Genomic DNA, 15,715 nt, shown 5'->3' on the forward strand with positions numbered 1-15,715 from the left:
TGCCGCTCGCTGCAGTGAGAACCTGCCGCCTGCACAGCTGCGCCCAGCTGACCGGAGACACAGGAATTTACACATTTCTGCCCTCTGCTGGGGAATAGAAACAATTGCAACTGAAAGTACATAGACGGGAGAAAGTAGCCACAGTTAAGCGCTCTGTTAAAGGGATCACACAGGCGTGCGGATGCGTTTCCACAGATTCTGTGAGACAGGTAACTATCCCACCTGTCTCCAGGTGACAGGTGTGGTGACGGACAGCGAGAACAGGGCACGATTCGTCTTGTCTGGGACATGGGATGACAAAATCGAGAGTGCCGAGATTGTGGAGGGCAGTGGAGAAGCCAGTGAACAGAGGACCGTTTACCAGACCGAGGCGCCAAAGCTGCTCTGGAAGAAGTACCCCCTGCCGTGAGTTCAGGACCACGACCGCTTAAATATGCAAATACTGCATAGCATACAGGACCATGCCCATTTAATTATGCAAATATTGTGTAGCTAACTGGACCACACCCACTTATTTATGCATCTGATGTGTGCAACACAGGACCACACCCACATTACCGTATATGCGCAATCTTGGCGTAATGTCAGTAAATCTTTCCTCCCCCCCGGCAGTGAGAATGCAGAGAATATGTACTACTTCTCCTCCCTGGCGCTCACGCTGAATGAGCCTGAGGCCGGCGTGGGGCCCACAGACAGCCGCCTGCGGCCCGACCAGAGGCTGATGGAGGCGGGGCTGTGGGACGAGGCGAGCAGCGAGAAACAGAGACTAGAGGAGCAGCAGAGAGAGAGGAGGAAGAGGAGGAGGGGTGAGTGGCGGGACCACGCCACGTGTGGCTCCAGCAGGCATAGCTTGTACAACTGCATGGTCTGCAGACAGAATGGGAGAGCTGGTCTCTTTTTCCACAGGTAAGGAGAGCGATGGGTACCATCCCCTGTGGTTTGAGAGAAGGACTGACTGCATCACTGGAGAGACCAGCTTTGTGTACAAGGGAGGCTACTGGGAGGCCAAGGAGAGCCAGGACTGGAGCATGTGCCCCGATATCTTCTAAGACCCCGCCCACAGCATTGACACATCACAGAGGGAGACTGGAACAGTACTGAATGACTGACAGGGGGCAACAGGGTCTGTTCACTGTTGCGAGGAACAGCTGTGTATGGCTGTGTGTGAGTGTGTGTATGTGTGTGCGCGCGCGCATGCGTGCATGCGTGCCTGCATGCGCGTGTGTGTCGCCCCAGACTCTGTACGCACCTTCCCACTGGAGCACTGTCCCCCAGAAGGCTTCCAGAACTAGGTGTTCCAAATAGACCAACCTACAATGCACCCTTCCCCACTCCTTCTGATTCTCAAGCTGTCAGCCTTACTTTGCCCCAGCGCCTTCTGGAATTGTGCATTCTCTACCTTTTCACCAGCTTTGTTGGCTGATTGGGCCGAAACTCAAACCCTTCTTTGCACATATGTACACAAGGTCAGGCTTCATCTTACACATTTTAACTCCTCATTCTCTGAAGCTGTCATCAGACCCAGTTTTAAGCAGAGAGCTCCTGTGAGAAGAGGAAACGGCACTGGCTGCTTGGTGACTCGACCACTAGAGGGCGGTGGGCTCCCGAACACCACCTGCTGCACCTGGATCAGTACCTGTACTGTACCTGTGTTCAACTGCATTTAAAAATCATTTTTGTTCAGAGAAAATGACAAACTGAATGTTTCTACAGTGACAGCTGGGTAAACACTGTCACCTGAAAGAGAGACACGTTTCCGGTGTTCTTCGCATTTTCATGTATGTGACTCAGCTCTTTGATCTTGCAGTGAAGTCCACATACAACAAAGAAGAAGAAAAGATCCGTCTGTGTGAAATGACAGAGATGTGCTCTTAATTGGGTGATATTCTATGCCGTAAGATAAGATCGATCAGAGGAGATAGGGATGATAGTTCCCTCTCTGCTGGAACGTCTGCAGCATTCAGCCTGAAGTGGACCCAGGCTCTGAAGTCACAGCTGATGTCATCCTGTGATAAATGTGGTACTGATTTCACCAACAGAGCTGAGAATAAAACACTTTCCATTTTCATAATCAGTGCTGTGGATTATCAACCACACTGAGCGGTATAAAAACATTTTGTCATTTGACAAATTATACACACACACACACACATGCACATGTGCGCATGCACACACACAGACACGCACACACACGCACACACACACACATGCACACACACTCACCATCTCTTGCACACACTGTGCTCAGAAACAAACAGATTATTTTAAAAGGTGGTTTAGGGGCTTCTGAGTGGCCTAACTGGCAAAGCACCTGCTTTGAGTGCAGACTGAACATTACAGACTGTGTTCAGTCCCAGCCTTGTGATCGGGTGCCGTGACCAGGAGTTCATAGGGGTGCACCACACTGGCTCTGTCCCACCAATGTCCCCTTGGGTCTCCTTACTTCGCTGTTCTCAGGTACCCTGCGACTCAGGTGCTGCTCGGATGACATCAGTGGAGTGGCACCTTTCCTCCAGTGAGCACTTCCTCCACTGTGGTGCACTATGGGAGTTGTAGTGCAGCCATAGGCTGCATGCGAGCGTGTTGGAGGATTGTGCTTGTCTTGCCTGCAGAGGTTGCCACTGTGAGACGAGGCTCATATGCAAATGACTATTCCAAAAAGAGGGTTTCATAAAGAGAAAAAAGCAAAACGGTGATCTTTTTGTTGTAAATTCAAGATTCCCTTAGAATTATACAATCGTAGCGCCTTTTAAACAACCCATAATTAAAAAGAACAAAATAAAGTTTTTTCCCAGTTAACCTGTAGCTTGCTGTGGTGTGTGTTGTATGTGTTGTGTGTGTGTTGTGTGAGTGAATTTACTGTGATTTGAATCTTTATTACATGATACAGTGCACTGTAAAAGGCTGACTGTAAAACAGAGTGAATAAATATGGGTGAATCAAGATTAACTGTCCTAACAAAATGTAGGGTAGCTTCAAATAAAATTCTCAGTTTGGACAGGAAATTATTTCATAAATGAAGATAAAATGGTTTGATATTTTATAACTAATGTTTTCTTCTTTGAATGTTACAGTATACAATAATGACATGAATCCAGCAGGTGACAAAGGATTGGTGCCAAAGGATTCACATGGTAATTTGCAAATCAAGTGATGATTAAATAAATGCAAGTCATAAAGAGTGTTTGTCTTCCTTTTCTTTGGCTTCGGTTAAACCTCAGTGCTGTCACTGAGCCCTGGGTTAGTCTGGGACACACATTAGCACAGTGATGTCACTGGCTGGTGCTGGGGTCATGTGACCCATGCAGCCCAGAGTTGTCCTGTTGCAGTGACGCCACAAGTGAGCGTGGGCCCCACCCCCACCAACGCACCCTGATTACACAGTATTCAGACTGGCCAGGTGGCCAGCTACTCACTCAGAACTGACAGACATTTTACAATCAGAAATCACATGACTGCTTCAGCAGCTTGACAGACAGGAGCTGGGCATTTCAGATGTCAGGGCCTCTCTGACCGCATTTCAGGGTTTGTATGACTGTATTGCAGAGTGCTTGTGATTACATTTCAGACCCTCTGATTAATTGTCCTTAGGGCTCTTGATAGAACATGTGAGGTTAAACGGTGATTTTCGCTTTAGGATTGGTAAGGAGCGGGGTGATTTTCGCTTTAGGATTGGTAAGGAGCGGGGTGATTTTCGCTTTAGGATTGGTAAGGAGCGGGGTGATTTTCACTGCAGTGTCCCAGGAGCCATGAGTAAGGACTTCCCATGATGCTCCAGCAATCTGTGCAGGGCCCTGTCTTCACTGCACAGGCTTCCCCCTGCCCATCTGCATTTCTGTTTCAAGGTGTTTCAACCATTCAAGTATCATTTTTGATTAGTGTCGTGACCTCACCTATTAAATATAGATCTGACATGTTTGCACAATTTGTCTGTTTATGCCTTGCCCTTACACATGCTGTCAGACCGCACACCTGCCCAGGTGAATAGGAGCTGTTTTCTGCAGCACGTCTGGTTAAAACATAAGCAGTTTAGGTTGTAATGACACCTTGCAGCCCCAGTAGCTTCCATAGCCATCATCTCTGACAACACAGCCACTGCAGGTTGCACAGACTGACCAGCAGGGGGCAAACTTCCATCTTCCTAAACATGACTGCTCCTAATGCGGTCCTGGGGACGCTGTGCCATGCAAGGTTTGTCACTGAATAACACAGGTTCTGATCTGTAAAATCACACAGCAGGTGTCATGAGTTGTCAAGAAAAATTAGAGCTCTTAAGAGGGCCCCACAAATTCAATTTGGGCAACACCGTCATCCTGATCCTTGGATTGACTTTGTCACCTGTCTATCTTACATGGATATTTTGAGAAGAGTAAAGAAAGTTACTCTTTCACTATAAAGCACATTGGTATTCTTTGGTGAAACTCCCTTTAAAAACTAGCTTTGCGTTACATAATTAGTGTATACCTTTAGGAGCGGTGCTTGGGTCGCGTATTGCAACATAGTCCTGGAAAGTAACAGAACATGAGATAACTGCGCTTGGCTGGGATAAACCATGAATTACTACAGCACGGGTGCGTGTGTGTGCGCGTCCCCGTGCAAAGAGGGGTACATTGTGTAGTTGTCTTTTATTATCGTTCATGACCCTGTGGTCAGAAATCGGCTGGGGGTCACCTTTACCTCCGTCCTCGCCCTAAAAGACAGCGAGTCTAAATTCTGCGACTGCCGTTATACCGCACCACGGATCTGCGCACAATAAGGGATAACAGCAGCGTCAAACGCCGGTTATGCGTGAGTGACGCCGACACGTTCATAATGACACAGCTGCACAAAGAAAGAGGTAGGCTAGTCAGCTAGCTAATTTAGCCACATTTTGTAATTTGGAGATGCAAAATCTTGCTTTGACTTTTCTGTGTTGAAGCAAGTGTTTCAGATGTGTGACCAATTGGTTAGGTAGCTAGTTAGCTAAGTGTTCCTTGATGTTAATTTCAACCTGACGACGAGGATACAGAAACTGAGGTAGCGAGCTATTGCTGCTACGCTTCATTCATGACATGACAGTGTAGACATAATTTAGCAATAGCTCAACGTGAACTTGTTACTAATGTACTGATGAACATGCGAGGAAGGCAGTTGCATGGATACATAAATACTGTTAGCTCGCTAGCCAGCTGATCGTGTTAGGTAACGTTGGCAGCTAGCTAACGTTAGCTACTCCGACTGGGTGACAGTTGAGTATGAATTAATTTGTAGTTCTCTGAAAATCCACCGAAAGGAGCTGAAGAAGACCTTTTCGAAACCTCACCGTGAGTGTATTTTTATTCTCTGACGTTAACGGATAAGCAGTCATGGATTCATGTGGTGTGTTCCCATATGGTGCGGCTTGTTTGGTTTTGAAGGCTTTTTGTTTGCGGCACAGAATGCGGGCGAGAGCGAGTTAAATGATGCACTGTTACCACGGCAGCCTGATTTTATGTAAGATCACCGTCAGCATCGGGCATGATATTAGTAACATGTTAGCCGCTTCGCTTCGGAAATGCTGGTAAATCTGCAGGGTTTTCTCGCTGTAAAGTGCAGCAGGAATGATGGTGGTGGTAGTCGCAGCCCGTCATCCCCGCTGGGATCACGGGACTCGTATGAAGCAAGCCTCTGTTATACCGCAGGAAAGCGGCTGTTTATGTGTGTGAAAACGTCATCTGAATGAGGGTGGGGAAATGGATATGAAAAATAAACACAAAAACCATAACGTACAGCTCTGTATGTACGAGTAGTCCGTGTGTCGTTTTTTTACGACACGAGGAAACACAGTGAATGTATAGTTTATATACCGTAAATATACCGTTTAAATTGGCCTAGCTGGCCAATCGCAGGCGTCCCCGTGGAGGAGAGGAGATGTGTCATTTTGTCGGTGCGGGGTGCACGCCGGGCGCTCTTCCAGGCTGATGTCAGCGGATCCGGTTACAGAACCAGCCCCCAGCGTCTACGCACAATAATAACACGTGTCTGCGAAGGCGGGGAGGAAAATGTTCGTGTTTACATCTTAGCAACAGACAGTTTGTCCCAAAACTGGGTAAGTTCGCAGTAAAGAACGCAGCCGGTAGAGCAGACTCGACTGTGAAAGCGGCTTTCATCAGCTCGCCAACATTTCAGCGTTTAAGAAGAGTGCGCCATTTTAAAGGCAGAGCTTAGGGCGGTATATGCTGGAAGAAACATTGGGGTTTGGGATTCTTACTTCGTATACGAATGACATGTGTTTGCCTTTCAGAAGAGAGGATGACGAGAACATGATAACCGCCGATGGCCTCTCCAAACGCGAGGCGACCCCGGCTGCAGGGCGGCCACCGGAGATGCTGCACCTCCTGTCCGCGGTCTTCGTCTGGCTGGTGACGGGCACCACCATATCCAGTCTCAACAAATGGATCTTCGCTGTGTACAACTTCAGGTACCCGCTGCTGCTGTCGGCGCTGCACATGCTGACGGCCATCGTGGTGGACTATGGGCTGATAAAGCTGCGAGTGGTGCGCCGCAGGGCCGGGACCGAGCAGGACCTGACGGCCAGCGCCAAGTTCAAGGTGTTTTTACTGAGTCTGACCTTCTGCGCCAGCATCGCTTTCGGAAACGTCGGACTCAACTACGTGCAGCTGTCCTTCGCGCAGATGATCTACACCACCACGCCGATGTTCACGCTGGCCATCTCCACGCTGGTGCTCGGGAAACAACACCACATCCTGAAGTACACGGCCATGATGCCCATCTGCCTGGGCGCCTCCTTCAGCGTCATGGGCGAGGTCCAGTTCGACCAGACCGGCTGCTTCTTCGTGTTCGCCGCCACCATGCTGAGGGGGGTTAAGAGCATTCAGCAAAGTAAGTCACTTACAGCAAACCCGCTGTATCATTGCTGATTATTTACATATTGCATCAACCACAACAAATTTGCATTTGTCGGCTGTAACCAACCATAGTATACTTTGTTCGAGTTTAACCAGACTGCTTACGTTAGAGAGCTGTCGCTCACTGGCTTGGGACATTCGATCAACTGAATCGATTTAGGCTACTGAATGATTAACTGAACCGATTAACATATTCAGGTAGCTAAATTAAGAATTGCAGCTATTCAACTACGACGCGTACTCGCTTCAGTTAGTTTGTGTACAACGGTTTAAAATACGCCCTTTCTGTAAATATGTGTTAGGCGATTCATAAAAATAGACACGTTTGTAAATGCTTGGAAAATATGATCCCTGGTCAGGCGACTGTGTCTGACGTCACTGCCCCTTAAACAGGGAATTACGGGATACCGCATTCCACAGTGACTCACTGCAGCGGTCCGGTACAGATGTTTTCCTAACGTCTAGCAACTAGCAGATGGCGGTTGATTGTTCGTGTCAGGGGTCAGTTTTTGGCTCTGCGTTGTCAGATTGCCACGGTTTCTGAATGTTCGGTAGCCGTGATTAGAGCCGTTGAAAGGCTGAAACACACCTCGGGACTCCAAGGCTTGTTTTCCCACTAGAATTGAGGTCAGCTGGTCTTTGTTAGATTAAGTAGCAGCCACACTGAAATAATTTACCCTTCCGAGCAGCGGAGAGGCTGTGAGGACAGAGTTAGGTGACTGATCCGACAGCCGAAGTAGGGTAGCAGAGCTTTGTAACCCACTGCTGCATTTATGTGTCAAACGGTTAATGCACTCAGTCAGGTTAGTGGCTCATATTGGATTCACAGCATTCAGATGGACTGTAGTGTGAACATGGCATGTAACTCCAACACTGTAGCCCAAAGTGGAAGTATTATCCAGAAAATACTGAAATTATCACCCCTGTTCAGGTCTTGGCCCATAAAATATACTGCATCATCCTAACCCCCGAACCCCCCTCACTCCCTGCAGTTTCATGGTGTTGTGTTACTGCAGGCTATTTCGGTACAGCCCCTGTCAGGGTCTGAATGTTAGGAATTCTAAAGAGCCTTTGGCTCTTTAGGGCGGAAGCCCCGGGTCTCAGGCGTCATATCCACTCACCCACACATTCACTCACTCACCCACACATTCACTCACCCATTCACTCACCCACACATTCCCTCACCCATTCACTCACCCACACATTCCCACACCCATTCCCTCATTCACCCATTAACCCACTCACCCATTCACTCACTCACCCACACATTCCCTCACCCATTCACTCACCCAGATTCCCTCACCCATTCACTCACTCACCCACACATTCACTTACCCACACATTCACTCACCCATTCACTCACCCACAGATTCCCTCACCCATTCACTCACCCACAGATTCCCTCACCCATTCCCTCATTCACCCATTAACTCACTCACCCATTCACTCACTCACCTACGCATTCACTCATCCATTCATTCTTTCACCCCTTCACTTACTCATTCACTCAGTTTTTCAGTCAGTCAGTCACTGGTCATGACAGTTCCATAGCTTTCCCAATAGATGGCACAAAGGCACTAATAAGGGAAGTGTCCTGAGCCCCTGAATAGTGGCTGGTTTGTGCTGCTCCCTCTGTAGGATCTGAGATGCTGTAAGAGACGTGTGACGGATGTGATCTTACGCTGCCACACACACGAGCTCTGAGATGCTGTAAGAGACATGTGACGGATGTGATCTTACGCTGCCACACACGAGTGGTATCTCAGCATGCTACACAGTTACTGCAGATTATATCCAAGCAGGGAAAATCTTCGGAAATAATCAGCCTGTCTGCCCTTTTCCTGTGTGCCTGTCTGTTCCTACCTGTGTGCATGCATGCATGTGTGTATGTGTGTGTGGGCGGCAGTGTAGTGTAGTGGTAAGGAGGAGGACTCATAAACGAAAGGTTGCTGGTTCGGTTCCCCACTGGGGCACTGCTGCTGTACCCTTGGGCAAGGTACCCACAACTGCCTCAGTAAATATCCATTTGTATAAATGGATGACATGTAAAAGTTGTAATCTGTGAAAGCCGCTGTGGATAAGATTGTTGGCTAAATGACAGGAGTGTAATATAAAATGTGTGCGCGTGTCTCTGCTGCAGGTATCCTGCTTCAGGAGGAGAAGATAAACTCGGTCTTCCTGCTCTACCTGATGTCCATCCCCAGCTTCTGCATCCTGGCGGTGGCGGCGCTGGTGCTGGAGAACTGGGCGGGGCTGGAGTCTCCGCTGCAGTACGACCGGCGCCTCTGGGTCTTCATCCTGCTGAGCTGCCTGGGCTCGGTGCTGTACAACCTGGCCAGCTGCTGCGTGATCACGCTCACCTCCGCCGTCACGCTGCACATTCTGGGGAACCTGAGCGTGGTGGGCAACCTGCTGCTGTCGCAGCTGCTGTTCGGCAGCGAGCTGTCCGCCCTCAGCTGCGCCGGCGCCGCCCTCACCCTCACCGGCATCCTCATCTACCAGAACTCTGAGCTCATCGCCCGCTACCTGGATGCTCGGCGCGGCCGGCGCACTGTGCCGGAGCCTGACCTCGACACTGACCGCAGCACCGAACACCCCCCCAACCCCGGTGCTGACCACCTCCCTGACCACAGCACTGACCACCTCCCTGACCACGGCACTGACCACAACGCTGACTGCCTACCGCACAGCAAGACAGACTGAGAGGGGAGAGAGTCGGGATGGTGCAGACTGGACACCTGGACCTTTTTCAGCACCTACCCCCCCCCACCCCACCCCCGCCCCGTCTCGCTGCCGCAGAAACTCTATCGGAACGTTATGTGCTGGCAGGGAGCGTCGTAGGGGAGTCAGGGGGGTGACTGTGGGCATGGGTGGACAGTTCGTCCTGTGATAGAGACATTAAACTGACCTCATTCAGTTGCTTTTACTTTATACCTCCCTTTTGGTGCCAATGTATTTATTGGAAGCCCTCTCCTGTGAGGGAGAGAGAGCGCTGTCTCTGTGACCCTCTCCTGTGAGGGAGAGAGAGCGCTGTCTCTGTGACTGAGCGCTGTCTCTGTGACCCTCTCCTGTGAGGGAGAGAGAGCGCTGTCTCTGTGACCCTCTCCTGTGAGGGAGAGAGAGCGCTGTCTCTGTGACCCTCTCCTGTGAGGGAGAGAGAGCGCTGTCTCTGTGACTGAGCGCTGTCTCTGTGACTGTGTGCTGTCTCTGTGACTGAGCCCTGTCTCTGTGACACGTTGTCACGCTGTCTGACCACATCTCCTCCCTGCCGTCTGTCAGCACTGTGAAAACGCTGAGAGGAGCTGCCGAGCGCTGCTTCCTACACTGGCCTGCAGGGGGCGATACCGTTCAGCTCCCGAAGAACTAAGGGGCACAAAAAGCACTGTGTACTGTTCTCTGACCCCACCCCCGGTTCCTCCCGGTCCCCCCCATTTCTCCTGGTCCCCCCGTCTCTGGGTGTGTGTGTGTATGTATGTGTGTTGGGGGGTGGGGGGGAGGTGGGTTTGGCAGCTCTCTGTACTGAGGCTCCTTTTAAGAGGGGTGTCGCGCTCAGTGGTAAGGTTCAGGGTTCCGTTTTTGCACATGTGAGTTAACAGGGTCTTGGTTTTTTTAGTCTCCTGTTTGGACCCTTATTTTTTTGTTAGTTCCGTTAGAGGAGGAGCCAGAGTCTGAATTCCATGTTTTTCATTTTTACCTCATCTAGTGTGGGCGGCACGCCTCTGTTAGCCCCGCCCACAGTGTCTGCACAGGGGTGTGATTGCCGCTCTGATGCCTGCAGCTTCAGCACAACGTCCATCATCAGCTCATACAGCTCACGTTCTAGCATTCCTCCCCAAACCAACCCTTTCCCCTAACCTGCCCTCTTCCCAGGCGGACGTCATCAGTCACCTCAGATAAGGTGCTCTTAACTCTAGATTATTATTTTTATTTTAGATTTCCTGTCTTTGTTAGTGACTCCTGCTGAGACAGTATTATCAGGCAGAATCAAAGGGGAACCTGTGCTGGTAATGTGTCAGACTGATCTCAGTACAGCCTGAGCAGGCACATGGAGCCCTCCCAGGCAGGTGTCAGACTGATGTCTGTACAGCCTGAGCAGGCACATGGAGCCCTCCCAGGCAGGCGTCAGACTGATCTCAGTACAGCCTGAGCAGGCTCATGGAGCCCTCCCAGGCAGGTGTCAGACTGATCTCAGTACAGCCTGAGCAGGCAAATGGAGCCCTCCCAGGCAGGTGTCAGACTGATCTCAGTACAGCCTGAGCAGGCTCATGGAGCCCTCCCAGGCAGGTGTCAGACTGATCTCAGTACAGCCTGAGCAGGCACATGGAGCCCTCCCAGGCAGGCGTTGCCTGTTTCCAGCCCCGACCTCTCAGAGCACCGCTCCCAGGGCTGGGGAAGCCCGTGGAAACGCAGGCCCTGCAGTTTTACATCATTTCCTGTTATTCTCTTTTAAAGAGGAAATTAAATGCTCTTAGCTGCCATATGTTTGCCTCCATCTTTGCCTGCGTGCACGCTTCATGATATCACATGGGATACGGTGTGAACTTTGACCCAGGAAGTTGTCCGTAGACTCAAAAGGAACAAATTCCCAGACTTGGTCGGGCGTCTGCTCCCTCTGTGCTGGCTTTACACCAGCTGCTAATACTGACCCAGACTGCCATCCCTCCACATGTCTAAGACAGCTCAGTAAACTACTGCTCATTTTAATGAGGCTGAGTGGTAGCTGGCGGCACTGATACTCCAGGGGACAGAAATGAGCAGAAATACATTTTTATCTGCTTGTTGTGTGGTTGGTGTGTTTGTGTAAGAAACATTTTAGGAAAGACTTGAGCACAGACAAGATCAGTTGATGGGTTAATGGGTCTGATAACAAGCACAGCTGGAGTGAGAACCACAGTGTTCCTCCAGAACCAGAGCTGAGAAACACGGACTCTGCAGCCGCCAGCACCACCATCCCGGCCCACCTGCCACTGCCCTGGCTTTCATAGGACAGAAACTGGGTCTCTGGGCTTGATTAGTAAGGCTTTCCCGGACCAGAGTTTGACAGTTGTGGGTTGAGGGTCTCTGGGAGTGATTAGTAAGGCTTTCCAGGACCAGAGTTTGACAGTTGTGGGTTGAGGGTCTCTGGGAGTGATTAGTCAGGCTGCATGTGAGGTGCATTCTTTGCTGGATGGTAGTAGTGGTGGGGTAAGGTGGAGGGCTCAGGCGCCCGGCTGTCTGAGATAAAGCATAAATTGCACTGGAAATGCTGCCTTTGTAGCTTATTGCTGTTGTTTATATATTGTTATCGATGTTGTCTGAAGGGTTACAAAAGCAAATGTTAGATGTAAATTATTTTATTATATTTATGCATTTTACAATCATGGAAAACTGGCTAAATATACTGGTTCAAAAAAAATGTTGTCTGTCTTTCATTGTGAAGCGGCAGTTACATGTGATACATCTGAGTGAAGTTTTGGGGCAGCTCAGGTGGGGTGAGACTCTGGCAGGCCATTCCTCTCCTGTCAGCTGTAAGGCTGTGCTGTTTGTGCTGCTACCTGGCTGACCTCTCACACTTCTGCAAGATTCTGCTGTTCAGCAGCTTCTGAGAATGACAGTGTTTGCTGGTAAGGTAATTTTAACAGGTGAAGCGCAGTAAAAAATATTTTAAAATATATTATATAAAAATATAAAATATTGCGTGATTGTCATTTTGCAGACACTCTTACCCAGAGCACATAAGTTAGTTTTATACAGCTGGATATTTACTGATGCAATTCTGGGATATAACAGTGGTGCTCCAGAGAGAGCTGAACCAGCAACCTTTTGGTTTCAAGCCCTGCTCCTAACCACTATGCCACACTACTACCCCAATACAGCTCAAATAGACACAAATAATCCTATAACTATAAATAATAATTCCTCTTATGATCACCCTTTACTCAGCTGCTGTTGAGCTGATTAAGCAGAATGCACTGTACCTGCATGTCTGTCCTTTCAAAGGAGAGAGGGTGCAGGGATCCCAACGTTCAGATGAAAACTGGCAGGTTATTTACCTCAGAATGCTCGGGCCAAACTGAAATTAGAGCTTGCAGGCAGCCACAGTTCTGGTGACTGAGCAGTAGGCAAGAATACATCTGGAGAAACTGAGCTGGCTTACAGAATACTGATGAAATGTCTGCATAATGCTTGTGAAATGGGATCACAACAGCACCGGCAGCCCTATTTGGCATGGTGAGGGATCAGGCACTAACAGCCTGATCCTTATGAGGGAGAGAACGCCGAAGTTGACTATGACAAATAACACCTGTGAAAGACCAGTGAAAGACACTGGACACAAGGGGGCAGCAGAGCAGCATAAAGGTTAAGGAACAGGGCTCGTAACCAAGAGGTTGCTGGTTCAGGTTCTCCTGGAGCACTGCTGCTGTACCCTTGGGCAAGGTACTTAACCCACAACTGCCTCAGTACGTATCCAGCTGTATAAATACATAATGTGTAAACACTGTAACCTCCGTAAGCCGCTCTGGGTAAGGGCACCTGCTGAATATGTAATAAAGGATGAAGATGCTGAATTTGAGGGAAATGGCACTGAACACAGAATGAGTCCGCTGCTCATTGTGGCCTGTCTACCCTCTCCCTCCTCATAAACGCAGAGATGTGTGTCATCATTCAATTACTTAGTACTTGGACCCACTGGCCCCTCCTCTTCTTCAGAAAATCTCACCTGATCCATTATCTCTTTTATTGAAAATCATCTTCAATCAGGCTTGTGCCACACCTCTGCTGAAGAAACCAGCCCTGGGCCCTCCTGCTGCTCAAAACTGCCGTCTTGTCTCCCTTCTCACTCTCCTCTCCAGAACTCTTGAGTGTGTGGTTGTGAATCAACTTTTGCATTTTATCTCATGACCGCAGTAAGTCTGGCTTTAAGGCCGGCCCGCTCTGCTTTCTGTCTCTGATCTGATACGGCTTCTCACATCTCTCTTATCCGTTATTGCTGTTGGCCTAGATGTAGCTTCTGTATATTCCAGCCAAGTCTTCTCCATTCAAACATCTGACCATCACCCTGGAGCCTGCCTGGAGCTTACATTTGACCATGGACTGAACTACACTAACCTGCAGAATCCAGCAACATCAGAAGAATCCTCCCCTTCTTTAACACCCACTCTGCCCAACTCTTGGTCCAAGCCGTGGTCCTCTCCTGTCTGGATTGCTGTAACTCCCTGCTTACTGCCCCCTTGCATGTTCAATCAAACCCCTGCAGCTCATTCAGAATGCCGCCTCTCGGATGGTCCACAGTGTCCCCAGATTCTCCCACACTAACTTCTGCTAATCTGAAACTAGACAGCCTAGAAAATTAAGGGAGGTCAAGTACATGGACTAGCATATATCACACAGTCACTGGATCGCAATATCCATAACGCATTGCAAGACAAGTGACAAGTAATACAAGTAGCAGGTGTTAGGGGGTGTGGATTGAGGTGGAGCCGAGAAAGTCTGAAGAGGTGAGTATTCAGTCTGCGGTCGGAAAATGGCCAGTGATTCTGTTGTCCTGATTTGTGTTAGGAGTTCATTCCACCACTGAAGGACCAGTACACACGGGCATCATGTTTAAGAAGAGCAACCCCATCGGGAAGGGACAGTTAGTTGCCCCGTGGTTACAGAGTGTAGTGATCTGGCCTGTACATACAGTTTAAGGACTGATTGTAGGTATGAGGGGGCTGTCCCATTCTGTATCCTTTATGCCAGCATACAGTTTTTGAAATTGCTGTGAGTGGTAAAAGGAGGCTAGTGAAGTGAGGTGAGGAGGGGGGTAACTTCACTACATTAAGGGAGATTGTAGAGAAGTCGTGCAGCTGCATTCTGGATTAGGTGCACAATGAGGAAGACAAACGGAGAGAGATAAAGTAGCCCAGGCGTGAGAGGACCAGGGTTTGGATCACGGACTGTGTAAATTACACACTGAGGCAGGGCCAGACCCTTCAGATGTGATGCTGCATGCCCACCTTACTGCCGCAACCCGAGAAGAGAAGGACAGTTGGCTGTCAAGCATTACCCCAAGGTTTCTGATAGTAGCCAGGCTGAGCTTTAGGTGGCAGGCCCAGTCCTCTGGGCAAGCTGAGATACGTGCAGAGACCTGTGTGTCAGATGGAGAAAAAGACAGGAAGAGGTGAGCATCAGCATAGAAGTGGTGCAAAAAGCCATGGGAGGAGATAACACAGACTCATGTGCCCTGCCTGTTTCCTTTTTTATGCAAGTTTTGTATGTTGTGTTGTTATTTGTGGTTTTTTCATCCTCATAATAATGGAGATATTGTGTTTCACGTGTGTGTTAAAACATGTACACTTTTCTCCATGATCTTAGCACTTTGTTTGACAGACACATTTGAATGCCCACATTGTTTACAGTATTTCACTGTAGAAGTCACTCTGGATAAGAACATTAGTTAAATGACAAAATGTAAGTACGAATGTAAAATTCTAAATTGATTCATGGGTACGTCATTGTTTAGGAATGATCTCTTCTCTGCGTCAAAATGGAGGCGGTCTAAAACACTGCGTCATTCCCGTGCACAAAGCGATCAGTCTTGCGCATGTGGTGAGGACGTCTGCAGAAAAGCAAGGGTCGAATATGGCTGCTGTAATTTCAATATCGGCCAGTGGGTGGCTCTGGCTCCATGTGTGCATTCTCCGATCTCAGAATCCTGGCTCTTACGCGTTGAAGAAACTCTGCATGACTGTTTGTCCGATCGTAAATCTGCCGCTGCTTGACAGGGGGCAGGGGGTAGGGGAGCTCCACAGTCTTCCTAGCTGCAGAATAACAGATACATCTATTTTAGGTGATTTTTTTGCTGT

The 15,715-nt window shown here is 49.1% G+C and overlaps 2 protein-coding genes across 7 annotated transcripts in view; both read left to right on the forward strand.

Annotated features, from left to right (window-relative positions):
- LOC118777539 (oxysterol-binding protein 2-like) overlaps window positions 1-2,169 on the forward strand; it is a 6,527-nt gene extending 4,358 nt beyond the window's left edge. Inside the window, exons 8-10 of the mRNA XM_036528574.1 lie at window positions 233-405; window positions 613-806; window positions 907-2,169. Of these exons, the coding sequence (XP_036384467.1) occupies window positions 233-405; window positions 613-806; window positions 907-1,049 (510 nt within the window). The 3' untranslated portion in view covers window positions 1,050-2,169. The remainder of the gene's footprint in view (window positions 1-232; window positions 406-612; window positions 807-906) is intronic.
- A 2,369-nt stretch (window positions 2,170-4,538) lies between these two features.
- LOC118778126 (solute carrier family 35 member E4-like) lies at window positions 4,539-9,663 on the forward strand. 6 transcript variants are annotated; one of them, XM_036529489.1, is made up of 3 exons: window positions 4,539-4,788; window positions 6,263-6,861; window positions 9,028-9,663. In XM_036529489.1, the coding sequence occupies exons 2-3, from the start codon at window positions 6,282-6,284 to the stop codon at window positions 9,588-9,590; spliced, it is 1,143 nt and encodes a 380-aa protein (XP_036385382.1). In that variant the 5' UTR covers window positions 4,539-4,788; window positions 6,263-6,281; the 3' UTR covers window positions 9,591-9,663. The 6 variants fall into 6 exon arrangements, with proteins under 6 accessions (XP_036385382.1, XP_036385381.1, XP_036385385.1 ...); XM_036529488.1 differs by having other exon boundaries at window positions 4,775-4,837; XM_036529492.1 differs by lacking the exon at window positions 4,539-4,788 and adding an exon at window positions 4,873-5,016.
- The last annotated feature ends 6,052 nt before the right edge of the window (window positions 9,664-15,715 follow it).

Source organism: Megalops cyprinoides, chromosome 5 (genome assembly GCF_013368585.1).
Source record: "Megalops cyprinoides isolate fMegCyp1 chromosome 5, fMegCyp1.pri, whole genome shotgun sequence".
NCBI classification, from domain to species: domain Eukaryota; kingdom Metazoa; phylum Chordata; class Actinopteri; order Elopiformes; family Megalopidae; genus Megalops; species Megalops cyprinoides.

What these genes read in the sequence shown, in the direction of transcription:
- LOC118778126 (XM_036529486.1), top strand. Translation starts at nt 6,195, where the DNA reads ATGCTGGAAGAAACATTGGGGTTTGGGATTCTTACTTCGTATACGAAT. An exon ending in GGTTAAGAGCATTCAGCAAA is followed by an intron (nt 6,862 to 9,027) that starts GTAAGTCACTTA and finishes TCTCTGCTGCAG; the next exon opens with GTATCCTGCTTCAGGAGGAG.